At 36.5% G+C, this 17,305-nt stretch overlaps 2 protein-coding genes across 2 annotated transcripts; both read left to right on the top strand.

The window, feature by feature from the left end:
- The first annotated feature begins 231 nt into the window (after positions 1-231).
- On the top strand, positions 232-1,377 carry LOC145157730 (uncharacterized). The gene has a single exon (XM_079076728.1). The coding sequence runs from the start codon at positions 232-234 to the stop codon at positions 1,375-1,377; it is 1,146 nt and encodes a 381-aa protein (XP_078932854.1).
- Positions 1,378-1,485: 108 nt separating this feature from the next.
- On the top strand, positions 1,486-2,229 carry LOC145157729 (uncharacterized). Its single transcript, XM_079076727.1, has one exon. The coding sequence runs from the start codon at positions 1,486-1,488 to the stop codon at positions 2,227-2,229; it is 744 nt and encodes a 247-aa protein (XP_078932853.1).
- Positions 2,230-17,305: the final 15,076 nt, after the last annotated feature.

Raw genomic sequence — 17,305 nt, 5'->3', positions numbered from 1 at the left:
ACCATGGAGGACACCAAAATCCCCCAAATCCACCACCTGAACAAACCTTTAGACAGTGGGACACTCAAGATGTTACCCAACAACCTCTGTGCATTAATTATCCTGCAGCAATAAATTTCGAACTGAAATCCGGGCTTATTCACTTGTTACCTTCATTCCGTGGTCTTGAGAATAAGGACCCACATAAATTCCTTAAGGAATTTTATGTTGTCTGTGTGGGTATGAAGCCACATGAAGTTACAGAAGATAAGGGCATTCCCCTTTGCTTTACAAGATTCAGCCAAGGTGTGGTTATATGACTTACCACCGGGGTCACTCACAACCTGGAATGAACTTGCAAGGATGTTTTTGGACAAATATTTTCCAGAAATGAGAGCTTCAGCCCTACGGAGGGAAATAATTGGAATCAAGCAACAAAAGAGAGAAGCTTTGCATTCTTATTGGGAACGGTTCAAGAAATTATGTTCAAGATGTCCAAAAGATGGGATTTCAGAGTATCAGTTGTTGCAATATTTTTGTGAGAGAATGTCATCTTGGGATAGGAGATTACTCAATGCATCAAGTGGTGGATCCATAGCTGATAAAACTCCAACAGAAATCAGAGCTCTTATTAAGAACATGGTAGAAGAGTCCAAGCATACAAGTCAAGAAGAAGAATGGTACAGTGATGCACCAAGAGGAGTGAAAGAAATTTCAACCCTAAAAATTAAGAGTCAACTTTCTGAGTTGACCAAAGTAGTGATGATGCTTGCTAAGGACAAGGGTGTGCAACCACCAGCAGTTAGACCTTGTGGTATTTTTACACAAGTTGGAGACCCCACTGATATGTGCCCAATGTTACAAGAAGATATAGAGCCAGTTCAAGCTATGGGATTTTTAAGTCAACAGCAAGGAAACTTTCAACCAAGAAGAAACCAAAATTGGCATCAACCCAATGCCAATTTTCAGCCAAGGCCGCCACCACCTTATCAACCAAGACCTCCATATCAAAATCCAATGCATCATCAACAAAGTTATCAATCACATTTCCAGCCAAATCAACCTCCTCATCAATCTCAATTCCAAACTCAAAACATGCAACAAGGAAGCAGTTCAAGCGGATCAGGAATGTCTTTAGAAGACATTGTCAAAAGTTTAGCCACAAGTACTCAAACATTTCAAAATGATACCAATGCGAGTATTAAGACTTTGGAGCAACAAATGACTCTACTCGCCACTTCTGTGAGTAAACTGGAGTCACAAGGTAAACTACCCGCACAAACTGAAAAGAATCCAAAGCATAGTGCATGTGCCATCACGTTGAGAAATGGAAAAGAATATGAAGGTCCAAAGATGATTGAAGAAGAAGAAGAGATGGAGTTAGAAAAAGAAGAATAGAAGTCAAAGGTACCTTCAAAGCAAGTTCCCATTGAAGTAAAAGTCACTCCTCCTCCATTTCCCACAAGGTTAAGCAAGTCAAAGCGTGAGAGGGAGGACAATGAGATCATGGAGATGTTCAGAAAGGTTGAGGTAAATATTCCTCTAATTGATGACATCAAACAAGTCCCTAGATATGCTAAATTCCTTAAGGAATTATGCACATCTAAGAAAAGATTAAAAGGAAATGAAACAGTCCAGGTAGGTGAAAATGTGTCTGCAGTGTTACAGAAAAGATTACCTCAAAAATGTAAGGATCAGGGTGTTTTCACGGTTCCTTGCAAGTTAGGAAATCTTCATGTTCCACGAGCTATGCTAGACCTTGGAGCTTCTATCAATTTTTTTCCATATTCTATTTTCAAAACCTTAAATATTAGCACATTGAAGAAGACTGGGGTAATCATTCAATTGGCTGATAGATATTTAGTACATCCAAAAGGTGTGCTGGAAGATGTGTTAGTCCAAGTGAATGAATTAGTATATCCAGCAGATTTTTATGTCCTTGACATGGATGATGATGATTCACCAAATTTGAGTTCAATTCTTCTAGGAAGACCCTTTTTGAAAACAGCCAGGACAAAAATTGATGTTTATGATGGTACATTGTCCATGGAATTTGATGGGGAAGTGATAAATTTCAACATCTATGATGCTATGAGATATCCAAGTGATATTTCATCTTTGAATTTTGTGGATGTTATTGAACCATTAACAGAAGAGTGTTTTGATTTGTCTAATCTCAATGTGTTAGCTCTCATTTTAGACAGGAATCTTCAAAAGGATGAAGTGGAAAAACTTTCCAACCAATTCTAAGTTGATGAAGAGATTTTGGAAGTTGTATCTTGCATGGACCAAAAGAATAAAATGAGGTTTGATGTTCAAAAGCTGAAATTACCAATGCCTAATGAGAAACTTGTTCCATCTATTGTGCAGGCACCGGAATTGGAACTCAAGACTTTACCCGAGCATCTCCAATATGTGTATCTTGGAAAGAAAAAGACTTTGCCAGTGATCATCTCCACAAAGTTATCAATAAAAGAAGAAGAAGAAGAGCTTGTCACCACCTTAAAGGAGTATAAGGAAGCTATTGGGTGGACTATAGCCGACATCAAAGGGCTAAGTCCTTCACTTTGCATGCACAAGATCCTTATGGAAGAAGATTACAAGCATTACCGAGAAGCTCAAAGGCGATTGAACCCTCCAATGATGGAGGTTATGAAGAAAGAGATTTTGAAGTTGTTGAATGCGGGGATGATCTATCCTATATCGGATAGCAAATGGGTAAGCTCGGTCCAAGTTGTACTAAAGAAGACAGGTATTACCGTTACAAAGAATGACCAAGGTGAATTAGTCCCCACCCGTGTGCAAAACGGGTGGAGGGCTTGCATTGATTATAGAAGACTCAATTCCTCAACCCGGAAAGACCATTTCCCATTTCCCTTCATTGATCAATTGTTGGAAAGGTTTGTGGGAAAAACTCATTATTGTTGCTTGGATGGGTATTCCGGTTTCCATCAAATACCCGTTGCACCCGAGGATCAAGAAAAAACCACTTTCACATGTCCCTTCGGAACATTTGCATATAGGCGAATGCCTTTTGGACTTTGCAATGCTCCCGCCACTTTTCAACGGTGCATGGTAAGTATTTTCTCGGAGTATGTTGAGGAAATCATTGAAGTTTTTATGGATGACTTCACAGTTTATGGTAATTCTTTTCATGAATGTTTGGGCAATTTGAAAAAAAATTTGCAAAGATGTATTGAGACCAACCTTGTTTTGAATTATGAAAAGTGCTATTTTATGGTTGACAAAGGTCTCATACTGGGTCATATTGTGTCTTCTAAGGGTCTAGAGGTAGACAAAGCAAAAATAGATGTCATTAAATCTTTACCTTATCCCACTTGTGTTCGTGAGGTACACTCATTTCTTGGTCATGCAGGATTTTATAGAAGATTCATCAAAGATTTTTCCAAGATATCTCGTCCCATGTGTGAGCTCCTACAAAAAGATCCAGAATTCGAATTTTCCAAGGAATGCAAGAAAGCTTTTGATCAGTTGAAGAAGTTGTTAATATCAGCACCAATACTCCAATCACCAGATTGGAGTTTGCCCTTCGAAATCATGTATGATGCCATTTATTATGCCAGTTGGTGCAGTGTTAGGGCAAAGAAAAGATTGAGTTCCTAATGTCATTTATTATGCCTCAAAAACACTTGATAGTGCACAAGCCAACTACTCAACAACTGAGAAAGAATTTCTATTTATTCTCTTTGCTTTAGTTAAATTTCATCAATATTTGTTAGGTTCTAAAGTGATTGTTTATTCTGATCATGCAACTATTAGATACCTACTTGCAAAGAAGGATTTGAATCCTAGACTCATTCGATGGATATTACTCTTACAAGAGTTCGATATTGAAATCAAGGATAAGAGCGGAAAGTCAAACCTTGTGGCTGATCATCTTAGCAAGATTGTTTCTCCCGATGACTCAACTCCCATTCATGATGCATTTCCGGATGAGAATCTATTTTCAACAAAAGTTGCTCCATGGTATGCCGATATTGTGAACTACATCGTCACAAATCAATTTCCACCATATTTGACTCGATGGCAAAAAGATAAAATCAAGAAAGAAGCCAAGAGGTATGTATGGGATGAGCCATATTTGTGGAAATATTGTGCTGATCAAATGATTAGATGATGTGTGGAACAACATGAGGTATCTTTTATCTTAGCATTTTGTCACTCTTATGCTTATGGAGGGCATTTTGGTCCTCAAAGAACTACAAGAAAAGTATTAGAGAGTGGATTTTACTGGCCAAGTATTTTCCATGACTCTTATGTCTTTTGTGCAAGCTGTGCTAAATTTCAAAGGATGGGCTCTTTAAGCTCAAAGAACCAAATGCCCCTTAATCCCATTTTACTTTGTGAAATTTTCGATGTTTGGGGCATTGATTTCATGGGACCTTTTCCATCATCTTCTGGTTTTACATATATTCTTTTGGCTGTGGATTATGTTTCCAAGTAGGTAGAAGCAAAAGCTACCCGTACTAACGATTCAAAAGTTATGATAGATTTTTTGCAGGCTAATATCTTTTCCAGATTTGGTACTCCAAAGGCCTTAATCAGTGATCGTGGTACACATTTTTGCAATCGTGTGCTCGGGAGTGTTCTGAAGAAATATGGTGTTACTCATAAAGTTTCCACAACATACCATCCACAAACGAATGGACAAGCCGAAGTAAGCAATCGACAGATCAAGGGTATTTTGGAGAAAACAGTGAATACAGCAAGGAAAGATTGGAGTACACGTCTTGATGATGCTTTGTGGACGTACCGCACTGCATTCAAAACTCCAATTGGGATGTCTCCATATCGCATTGTTTTTGGAAAGCCATGTCGATTACCCGTTGAGTTGGAGCATAGAGCCTATTGGGCAATCAAGCAGTTCAATCTGGATCTAAGTGAATCGGGAAAGAAGAGGAAGCTTTACATATAAAAGCTTGAGGAGATCCGTAATGAAGCATATGAGAATGAAGTCCTTTACAAAGAAAGGACAAAAGCATACCATGACAAGATGATTGCACGCAAGGTATTTGAAAATGTTCAAAAGGTATTACTCTACCATTCTCGTTTTAAATTGATTTCTGGTAAATTAAGGTCCCGTTGGGTGGGACCATTTGTTGTCACTAATGTTTTTGAGCATGGTGCAATAGAAATCACAAGTGAGAAAACCGGGAAGATGTTTAAGGTAAACGGTCATCGATTGAAGCCTTATTATGAAGGATTTCAAGTCAAAAACGAAGAAGTGGAGGAAGTAACGGATCCAAAGTACCAAGATTGACAAATAATTAGGGTCCAAGTCGAGCCAACGACATTAAAAATGGGCGGCTAACCGGGAGGCAACCCGGGGGTATTTTTCTCATTTCTTATTTTTCTGTCATATTTTCTTCGTTTTCAAGTTTCCAAGTTGTTTCTCATGTTTAAAGAGGGTAAAAAAATCATTTTCCGGGGAGTAGTGGATTAGCGGGTTGCAATTTTAAAAAGTGAAAAAATCAAAATTTTTTGGCCTTCTCAGAGATTTACACGGCCGTGTAAACTTATGCTTATGGTTTACACGGTCCGTGTAAACAATCAGACCAGCACAGATCAGACGCAACATTTACATGGCCGTGTAAATTTTACCCTTGTGTTTACACGGGCCGTGTAAACATAAAAACAGAGCTGGACGATTTTAAGCCTAAAACTCGATTTTTTTACTCATTCTTTTCACAAAGCCTGCGATTCTTCTCCTCCCTACTGCCCCTTCAAAAACAACCTCAAAAACATTCAATCTTCCTCAATTTTGCTTCAAAAATAAAGCTCCAAGGATAAGCTTGGGGAAAGCTTAGGGAAGCATTGGACATCACCCTAACACCATTTTCAACCACAAATTGGTATAATTGTTCCAAACTCTTTACTTTGTGCATATAGTTAGAACCACATTCTTTTGGGGTGATTATTGGTGATATTGCTAGTTGTTGTGCATACTCTAGAGTTCAAAATTGTCCTACATTGTGTGCAAAACTTTGTTGAATTCATTGGGATATGGCCTCCCGTGGAAAAAGGGCTAGAATTAGGACCTCACATATGGGTGGTCAAGAGACCAATGATGAACAAGACCAACATTCCATGGAAAACCCCTATGAATTTGGTCTTATTTTTTAGTCCAATCAACAAGAGATTTTGTATGCAAGCCTTATTCGAATGGTAAAAGGAGCACAAAAATTTGTGGACATCCAAGCCCTTAAGGACCTTCATATCTATAAAGGTGTCCACAAGCTCTTGAAGAACATAGTGTTGGATAAGGTGTCTAAGTCCATAACTTATTTGGTATATACTTGACCCGACCCGGCATGGTCCATTTGGGTTGCACTTCACCCGAACTATTTTTATGGATAATATTATGAGAAGAGTATATTTGTGACTTATTAATATATTATAAGTTATAATATATTAATATGAAATCGTATTATTTAATTAGTATTGGTCTTAAATTAATTATGAATTAGTTTAGTGATCAAAAGGTGACTAATTAAATAATGGGCTATTATATTTATATGGTGTGGGCTAACACTCATTAGGAAATGGGCTAAGCTTAAATGGGAGTCCATGGATGATCCATGGAGCTTTTAACGCATGGATCCTTGGAAAAGGAAAAGACATGGGTTATTAGGGTTTGCATGGTTCATAACCCTAATCATCTACACTATATAAAGAGGCTTGTGGTGCTTGAAAATACACTATGTGTGTGTGCATAAGAGTGGCCGATTTCTAGAGTGTTAGTATACTCTCTCATAAGTTTTCCAAGTTTGTGGTGATTTGTGATTTCCAGTTGAGGCATTCACATCATTGGTGCTAGGCTCTCAAACTCCTAAGGAATCAACTCACTACTAAAGGTATGTAATTCTTCTAGTATCTTTTATGTTTAAAAGTACCCCATGCCATGCTAGATAGGTTATGAACCTTGGAAAATTATTTTGCATGTATTTTAGACAAACATAGATCCAAGGTTTATAGGGTTGCATGAACACCTTAGGAGTGTTAGTATGCTCAAAACCCAACACATAGGTTGGGAAGGTTTATTGAATCTCCATGCAGTAAGCTATCAAACACCCATGTTGGAACTCTTGTCATCAATCTCCTTTGAATACCAAACACACATCCTTACCTTCTGTTTGCTCAATCAATCTCATCAGATTCATGCTGACACCCTTTGTGATATTATTGGTGCTCCTAAAGCAAAAATGGATGTGTATACGGCAAAGGGTAGAAAAAATCTCATATTTGAGCAAAGCTGCGGAAGATTTTGGACACGCATCTCTTGTGAAGACGAGTTTTAATCAAGCACGACAAAGGCTTCTAGCATCATACATCCGGTCCTTAAGGTCACCCACCGGAACATTGCTTCTCTCTTGTTTCCTCAAGAAGAGATTAGCAAGGCAAACAAGAAAGAATTGGAAGTCTAATGGTGCATGATTCAGAAGCCCGAGGAAGTTCCTCACTTCGGGTGTTGGGTAATCCAAAAAATGTTCAAAAACTCCATGAGCAATGGTGGTCAGCTTCATTGTGGAGGAATGGTTTCTACTATAGCTGAACATCTTGGCCTCCATTTACCCAACAACCCAACCGATATAATTTCGGGCCGCACTCGTTTATCAATAGATGTTATGGAGACTATGCACCTCTTTCACCGCCATCCCAATGGGGATGTTCATTGGACCGTAGATGATAAAGAGTATCTACGTATCGACAGCAGAAATAAGAAGATACTCACTTTGGATAATGACATCCCATCTACCGATTGGCATCTTCAGTCCAACTTGGGTGTTACTGCAACCCGTAGACCTCCAACCATTCCTCCTCCTGCCCCAACTGCAGGTGCCTCCAGCTCGTCTCGCTCCATTCCCTTTCCCAAACATAACCTTTACATGGGCGAGTTTGCACGCTAAGACCACCATTACACGAGTCTCCAGCAGGAAGTAGGAGAGATTTATACGGGTGTTGCTGAAAACACTTCCGAATTTCAGGACTACCGTAATCTTTAGGAGGAGCGATGGGCCCAGCAGGAGCTGCGGTCGGCCAAGTAGGATCAGCGATGGGCCCTTCAGGAGCAACATAACCGAAACATACATTACTTGCTGAGCGATCTCCATCGAGTACTTGTCCTTCCCACACAAAAGCAACCATCATCATCCCAACCCCAATGGCCTCCATATTATCCTACTGATTATCCTTCACAGTTCCCATGACATCCTCCACCGCCTGGCTCTCAATAGGCCGGCTGTGCCTCTCTCCAAGCATCGAGGACGATGCTTATTTTAAGCTTGAGGAGGGGCATCCATCTATGAATAGATCACGTTGCATGTAGGTTGCATGTAGTTTTATACATATTGCATTATTTTTCTTTTTCTTTTTCATTTTTCTGCATAGAAAATTTTTCAAAAACCAAAAAGATTTTCTTTCTACTTTTTTTTTATTATTCTTTGCATTTTGCATCTAAAATTTTGCATTGTATTCATTTGTTTAAAAAAAATTGATCCAATCCCAAGCAGTCGAATCTTCTCAAAACAGTTGAGCTGGTAAGTGAGTCGTATGCCTTGATATTAGACTTGCTCTTTTTATTGAAAATCTAAAAGCAAGTTAATCGCACACGCACACACCTCCCGAAGCTACTTGTGCAAAACAGAAAGTGATAAGATTGTCAACATTGGAGCATAATAGCATGTATGAGTCAATCTTTGGAACGCATGACTGGTCTTATGAGTAGTAAGTGCTCAATTGAACCCAAAATGCCAAATTCAAAAATTCATAAAAAGAATACAAAATTTCAATGTCCCGAGCCTTCCAGCACTCTAAAAAGTCCTTTCTACTCATTCCCTTTTATATACATTGCTTGGGGACACATCTTCCAACTATACCTACGGGTCTTTGCATGTTGACTTCAGTCCCCCTAAAATGTCTAGAAGCCCCTCACAACAATAGACCGTGAGATGTCCCATAATAGAAAATTCAAGGATGAAAATGTAAAGAAATAGGCCTAGTAAATAAATTTATAAGAGTGTTATATGTTATCTTTGTGTTAAAAATAATAATAATAATAATAATAATAATAATAATAATAATAATAATAATAATAATAAAAAAATAAAAAATAATAATAATAAAAATATAAAAAAAATTAATATTAAGTTATCTGTGACCTTTGGGACTCGAACATATAAACTCTGAGGGGTGTTCTACAGCTAATCGCCTAAAGCTAAATTGTTTGGGACTGATTGGGTTGAAAGTTCGCTACACGAGTTCCATAGAAAGTCATGAACTTAATAATAACAAAATAAAGCTAATCTGTGGCCTTTGAGGTTTGGGCAAGTAAACCCGAGGGATCTTTTTAAATCTAGCACACTAAGGTCATTTGATCTGGACGTGTTGGTTGGAAGCCCGTTACACGGATTTCAAAGAAATCCATGAGCTTTATTTGTAGGAAAATGTAATTAGGAAGTTTGTATATATTTGTGTTTATAGTTTAATTGAATAATATGTTTAGGAAAAATGCTTGGCTCCCAAAAGATTCCTTTGGACTTGGATTTGAACTTATGACATTGGGACTGAATGTTAATTACTTTGACTGGTGTAAGTGGTTTGAAGTTTGTAACCAATCTGGGTAAATATTAAGGAATTTTAAGAAGATATTTTTTAGAAAAAGATTGTTGTTAATCAACAAATAGTTGGAGTTGGTCATTTTTATATTTTGTGAAACAAAGATGATTGATCATGTTTTGTCACATACAATTTCGCGAGAATAAGACCATAATTTGTTCCATGAATTGACTTGATGATATTGAGAGGGAACAAGTGTTGTGATCTTTGATTCTGTTGAGTTGCATTAGGGAGTGCCTAAAGTCTTATTTCTATTGTTATATAATTTGAGACTAAATCCAAGTTGACTCAAGGCACGACAGGTACATTCTAAACTTTGGTAAAAAATAAAAACAGGGCTAATTGGGTTGGATCTTTTTCATGTTTGTTTTGATTTCTTGCATTAAGTTTCAAAAGTTTTGACTTTGATTTTCTTTTCTTCTCTTTTATTTTATTTTTTCCGGTCTAAATTTTTCTTGTTCTTTCTTGAGGACAAGAAAGGTTTAAGCTTGGGGAGATTTTTTAGGTGCATTTCATGCATCCATTTTGTAGTTTTACTCCATAAAAGTGCATTGCATTTAGGTTTAAACTCATGCATTTTGCATATTTTTCAGGATTTTTCATGATGCAATTCCATTCACACACTTTTGTGATATTTCAGGGACTTTTGAAGGTGGGATCTTAGTTGAGGTGCTGAATAAGAGATATGGATGAAGTTTCGGGACTTGTGGAGCATCGAGGAGGGAGATAGCAAAGAAATGAAGATTTTAGCTTCTCAGAGGTTTACACGGCCGTGTAAATGCAAGCCTTGTATTTACACGGGCAGTGTAAACACATACTATCGAGCATCGAACTTTGAAAGCATGACCAAATTAAGCATTTTACTTTTTTTTTTACACGGCCGTGTAAATTGTAGTGTTAATTTACATGAGCCGTGTAAACGAGGTCGTCAGTTTAAAACAGTTTATCTCCTTTCTAAAAAGGTGCAACCGGTTCCAAAAGAAGGGAGTCGATTTTGGAAATTCTAGAAGCGATTTTGGGGAGCATTTTGAAGGCAATTGTTGCTTCAAAACACTTGGATTTCATTTGGATTTTAATTTTTAAGACTTTAATTTCAACTTCTAGGTTTGTTCTTTGTTCTAGTCATGAGTGGCTAGAAACCTAACTCTCCAACTTCATGTATTGACAATTATGTGTGTGAATTCAATCATTTGACTTGGTGTTTGTTTTAAATGCTATCTAGTGAATTTCATTTTGTTTTAATTGAAGGTTTGATTTCAATTCTAGTTCTTTTTGGCCAATTGAGTTAGGGTTGATTCATTCAAGTTATCTAATATGCAAAATTTGTAATTGTTTTGTCATATAGAACAAGTAACAAACACTAGACTGAACTTTCTTAAAATAATTTTGGTATAAATCAAATTCACACATTCTTACACTTCCAAGCTTATGAGGAGTATTGAATGTTGTTGGTAAAATTCACACAAAGCATAATGCAATCTTTCCACCTATTCTAAGAACTTGTTTAGATTAGGTTAGTTAGATTAGAGTTAATTAAAGAGCTTATTTTAATTAATTAAAATGGTGAGTGTGAATTGCTAGAGCTTATTAGCATTTCTAATACCAACTTAGATGGAATTAAACAAATATCATTTCATACTTTGAATCACATTGCTAATTAGTCTTGCATAGAGTTGGAGTACTTACAAATCTTGAGTTTATTTTACTTAATCAATTGCTTACTTATTACTTCAGTCCTTTATTTGAATCATTGCATCTAAATCCCCCTCTTTTGTGATCTCATTTGTACCTTACGCAAAAAGGGTATAAGCACTTATCTCGTGTCTCTGAGGATCGACCCTACTTACCTTGTATTACATTTTTAGTACAAAGTAGTAGTGTATAAGGAGTTATTTTTACCACTTTATTTGTTGGCTTTGACACGCTTAACAGCTGGTTAACCACACACGCTCCACCAATCTACGATAAACATTAAGTCACCCTTTGCTACTCTTACTAGTCCATATTAGTGTGTCGGTTAACCACACATGCTCCAATAACGACTTGGTAAGGTACAAAGTGTAATTTCATGGGTTAGCACCAAATTCACATTTTCCTAAAGTAACTAAGATTGGGAATTTATAAAACATTTAGTTACTTTATAATAATCATTATACTTAATGAGAATTAGTGTCCTATCCTACCCGTTCGGCTAACGACCCTCCACCAATCAAGGAAGCGGTGAGTGGACAACCATTAAACTGTCATTTCATAGGCGGTAACCTTATACCACCCTTGTAGATCGGATTCGTGAATGAGGCCTACTAACGGTAAGACTGACTTTAATCTTATACACACACATATATATATATATATATATATATATATATATATATATATATATAAGTATTAACTTTTAATATTATAATAGTATAAGGGTTGAATTTTAAACTTTTAAAATTTTAAGGATTGGAATTAAAGTATTTAATAACTGTGTGAGACTTTACAAATTCCAAAACTTGAGGACAAGTTTTGAAACTCTTCAAAACTTTTCAACTCCATAACTTATGAGTTTAATGGCCTATTAAAATGAAGACTCTTCATTTTGTGTAACCTATGAGTTCTTTAATGGCTCTTTTAAAGAAATGACTTTTGGTAATCCATAACTTGAGGACAAATTATGGACTCCATTAAAACACATAGATCATGGATTCAATTAATCATAATAATCAAATAAAGCATGCATGATCATATTCAAACTAATAGTGCAAGATAATTCATATCATCAATATTCAAGACATTTAGCATAATCATATTAACACAAATCTTGAAATTATGATAATTACCTTGTAATTAGATTAGGATAATCATTACCATATCATAAAAACAGTTTAAATGATTCAAAACAATTATAGGTAATGATCCTAACCCAATTCTGGCCAAAAAAAACTCAAACAGCTTGCTGTCTGGGCAACAGACTCGTCGAGTGGATGAACAGACTCGTCGAGTCCATGCCTAAAAGTATCAACTCGTCGAGTATGTTCATGGACTCGCCGAGTTGAGCAGTCAGACAGCAAAACAGTTTTGCAAAAAACACAAATAAGCAACAATATAATAGAAAGCAGGCATAGTCTCTGATACCACTGATGGGTTTTGAGCATTCTAACACTCCTATGGTGTGCATGCAACCCAATAAACCTTGGATCTATGTTTTCTCTATTATACATGCAAATTTGATTTTCCAAGGTTCTCATCATAACTAGCATATCATAAGGTACTTGTAATATAAAAACTAGTGGAATGGCATACCTTTTCTTGTGGTTGATTGCTTGGAGTTTTGAGAGCTTAGCACCAATAATGTGGATGCCTCAAATGGAATCACAAATCACCAAAACACCTTGGAAGACTTGAGAGAATATGTCACACTCTTAGAAATCGGCTATGCTCTTTTTCCTCACACACTAGTGCCAATTTCAAGTGCCAAAGACCTCTTTATATAGTATGATGGATTAGGGTTACATCCATGTAAACCCTAATACCCTTGACCTTTCATTTACATAGGATCCATGGGTTAAAAGCTCCATGGGCTATCCATGGACTTCCATGCAAGCTTAGCCCATCCTAAATAAACATTGGCCCGTTCTATATATATATATATATATATAAGAGACCATATTTAATTAGTCTCTTTTGATCACTAAATTAATTCCAAATTAATTCTTGACCAATACTAATTAAATAATATGCTTTCATATTAATATATTATAACTTATGATATATTAATAAATCATAAATATACTATTCTCAAAAGACTATTCATACAAATTGTTCCGGTAAAGTGCAACCCAAATGGACCATGTCGGTTCGGGTCAAGTACATACCAAATATAGTTATGGACTTAGACACCTTATCCAACACCTTGAACCTGACGACCAACCTGTCACACGACACTAGGTAATTCTTCTAGTAAGGTAGGTGATAATTCAGCAGAAATCCACTCGTGCAGTAATGCCTTGTCTGGTCCAATCTTAGGGTTCCCTGCTTTGTTGCGTGCAATTGACATTTTGTTAATATAAACAGAACTTGTCACCACATATCCTGACAACCTTTTGCTATAAAAGTTCCTATAAGGCTAAATTATTGTCTCAGTGAGACAACCATTAATGCAGAAGACACCCTCTATCTATCTTATCCTCTTTGTACTAACATTTTGATCCTTCCCTCATGTCCTAATGTGGTGCACTCACCTCATTACAGGTAACATTTCTAACTATTGTTTAGCTTTGACGAAGGCTGTAATTTCTTCTGCCGATCCCTGTGATTATCACTTGCTTAAATCTCGCAACTAAAGTTCACACTATGTCAGACAAGGTTCTTAGAACCAACTCACTTATGTCAATCTACTTTATTCGGACTCGGTCCCTCATGGCCACTTGGGCCCGAACTTAGAGTCACTCTCCTAGACATCACCATATGAAAAGTAATGAGGAAAATAACGCAAGACAAATTTATAGTTTTAGACACACTATCTACTAAATTACCATTGCTTTTGGAACTTTGTGACTCTTCTCAATCCAAGTGTGATTCCTATGCTTCAGGTAGTATAGGTCTATACTACCTTTCACACCTACTCATACTTATCCCAAAAATTGTCCCACATTATCCAAGTAACTACACAACACTACACATGACGATCACTAAAGATATATGTATATATCCTAACGAGCACATACAAAAGTTCTTCCTAGAATCCGTTAGGGTTTTTTGTCTCTACCGACACCCTACCGCATGAATATATGCCCTATCAACCATATATTCAACTCCCTAGACTCTCTTTTTAGGATTACTCTTACTCTAACCTACTACTTTCCGAGGAAGAACTTCTACCAATACTAACTAATTATTTTATTAATATGATTGCATGTCGCTAAAATCAAACAGTCTATTGACTGAATGATCCGATACTACAACGGTTGGACTCAATGAGAGTTGCGCAATAGCACCAAATTATGCAATCTAAAAATACTTAATTCTAGGAGCGTGAAACCTAATGTATTTGTCAAATAACTAATTAATATCAATATAGATTCTAAGCAGCAATTAGCAAGCAAATCCCTAGGCTATAAGGCATCTTAAGTATCCGACAACTTCTAATCTAGCAATTCCTGAAAAGATCCCTAGCCTACATACTAGCATGCATTTCTAACAATTCATATATCAGCAGATATAACTAATATTGATATTTTGCAAATCACTTTCCTTTCTAAGCTCTGGCTGACTATACGCATCGCATTCTTGTTTTATTCTTTTTTTATAAATAGATTTTGTTAATTTACTCAGATCCTTAGTTTGAGTTTGGAATTACACGAGTGTTCATCCGGTTCGCTCAAACCAAGGCTCTAGTATGAACTTGTCACGTCCTGATTTTCAACCCAATTTTTTTCATTTTATTTATTAATATATAAAAGTATAATTACATTTAGCAGAACATGTTGCAAATGCACATGTGTACAATCGAACCTTACCTTTCTTCTGAACCAATGAAGTGCCTAAAAAATATTTATAACAACCGGGTAAGCGCTAGGCTTAGTGACTTCCCCAAAATACCATATATCACAATACATATACATGCATATATAGCGAGTATCTAGGCTCAATCGCTTACGTTGCTATTGCCATTTTCTAGGCTCACAATCGTTTAAGTTGCTATTGCCATCACCTCTCCTTTTGAGTATCTAGGCTCATAATCACTTAAGTTGCTATTGCCCTTTTCACAATCGCTTAAGTTTCTATTGCCATCAACTCACCCCTTTGCCTTCAACATAAAGCTGGTTCGCTATCTCAACTCTCCACATAACATTTCAACATATATATAACAAACAAATAAACAGTCCACAACTAGGCAACTAACTATTGCCAGCCTACCCTACTAGTTCTTATATCCTTATATATATATATATATATATATATATATATATATATATATATATATATATATATTGTAGTACAAGTATAGTGAGGTAACTTACCTGCATAATTACTCTGAAGATTGACAACTATTTGGGCGATTCTACTGGTGACTCAACTGGCGGATAACGCTCCGAACAAGTATTAATCTATAATACTTTAACCTATTAATCTTTATGACTATCTAGAAACGAAAGCTATATCTTTCACTAATTCCAATGAATACTGAGATTTCTATCAAATAAGGATTAGCCAGGCCAGACAATTGGGAGGCAAGATCATTTCGGCATATAGCCTTTCTAAAATCCAACCAAGCCAACATGACCATTCTAGACACCTCTCCCATAAGTAGACCAATCAACATCATAAATGGATTTAGTAATAAATCTTATTTATACATCCGTAACAACGTCTAGGAATATAAATATAAGGTACACTTAAAGTGTACCTTAACTTATAAGGATCCTAGTGAAAACGGGGAAGATAGCGAGCACTTCTATTTGCACAAACCTAATGCCTCGGATTTGCACAAACCAAATCCCCCAAAGAAGTACCATAAAAAGTTGGACCAGATTGAGAAAACAGAGTGGAGGGATGAGAGCAAATGAAAGGGGACATGTCTATTTATAGTCGACGTGCCTTCCACATAGAGATCAGGTGCATGTCTCGCATAGACTTGGTCGGCAAGAGTCCTTCTTAGAGCATGGCACATGTGGAGCATTAGCTGCTGCAGCGTGGCCGCTTCTAGAAGGTGAGCGTAACACATTTTTTGTGCGAGGTGCACTAGGGAAACTTCAAAAATTCGTAAATTCTCCATACGAACTCCGTTTTTGACATTCTTTATATCCACGTGTAGCTATCGACGAGATCTAAAACTTTCATTTAGACTCCGTCTGCTAATTTTGACTTTATTTTTAAATTTTTATTTTTAACAGGCTTAGACTGTTAAAGCCCGTATAAAATGATAACTCTCTCATATGAATTTCTTTCTCTACTGTCTTCATATCGACATAATCATATGGATGAGATCTACAACTCTCATTTAGATTGTTTGTCTTAACAATCGTCCTGTCTCTATTTCGGTTTCTGGGTCATATACTGTTACGCTGAAACTTCTAAAAATCATAACTTTCTCTTATGAAGTCAGATTTGGACGTTCTTTCTATGTATGCTCTTGGTTTTGCGATTACTAGGACCTTCGTCAAGATTATTTATCCTAAATATCCATCTATCAAATACATCTATTTACGTGACTGATTATTTATACTATAAGGTGAAAATGGGGTGTTACACATTCAATGCATAATGTGTAACCACGCGTGCTTTATGGTAATTTTATAACGGTATTATTAAACATTTGTAAATTTATAATGTTGTTTTTGATTTACATTATCGTTTTGCAACAGGAGAAGAGACACGACTTTATTCAACTTCAAACTATATCACAATGGATTTAACAGGTACTCCCGACCTTTATTACAAAAGGGGGATTGTTCATCATGTCGACTTCGTTGACACTTAAAGTTTCACAATGGAAATCCTTCAGTCAGTGATGACCGATTTGGGATACAAATCGGATATTCTTTTCTTCAGAGCTTTAAAAAAATATGAAACCATAGACTATGTCATGTGACGCCTTTTTACAAGAAAGTATTCACCAATTTCATCAAGGTTATCCACAGTGAAGGTTGCAATACCCTTCAACAGTAATATGTTGAACATTTATACCTAATAGTTAGTATTT

This window comes from Lactuca virosa, chromosome 2 (genome assembly GCF_052849685.1).
Source record: "Lactuca virosa cultivar CGN04683 chromosome 2, Lactuca_virosa_CGN04683_v6, whole genome shotgun sequence".
Lineage (NCBI taxonomy): Eukaryota > Viridiplantae > Streptophyta > Magnoliopsida > Asterales > Asteraceae > Lactuca > Lactuca virosa.
This window is presented reverse-complemented; position numbering and strand designations above follow the sequence as displayed.

What these genes read in the sequence shown, in the direction of transcription:
- LOC145157730 (XM_079076728.1), top strand. Translation starts at nt 232, where the DNA reads ATGAAGTTACAGAAGATAAGGGCATTCCCCTTTGCTTTACAAGATTCA.
- LOC145157729 (XM_079076727.1), top strand. Translation starts at nt 1,486, where the DNA reads ATGGAGATGTTCAGAAAGGTTGAGGTAAATATTCCTCTAATTGATGAC.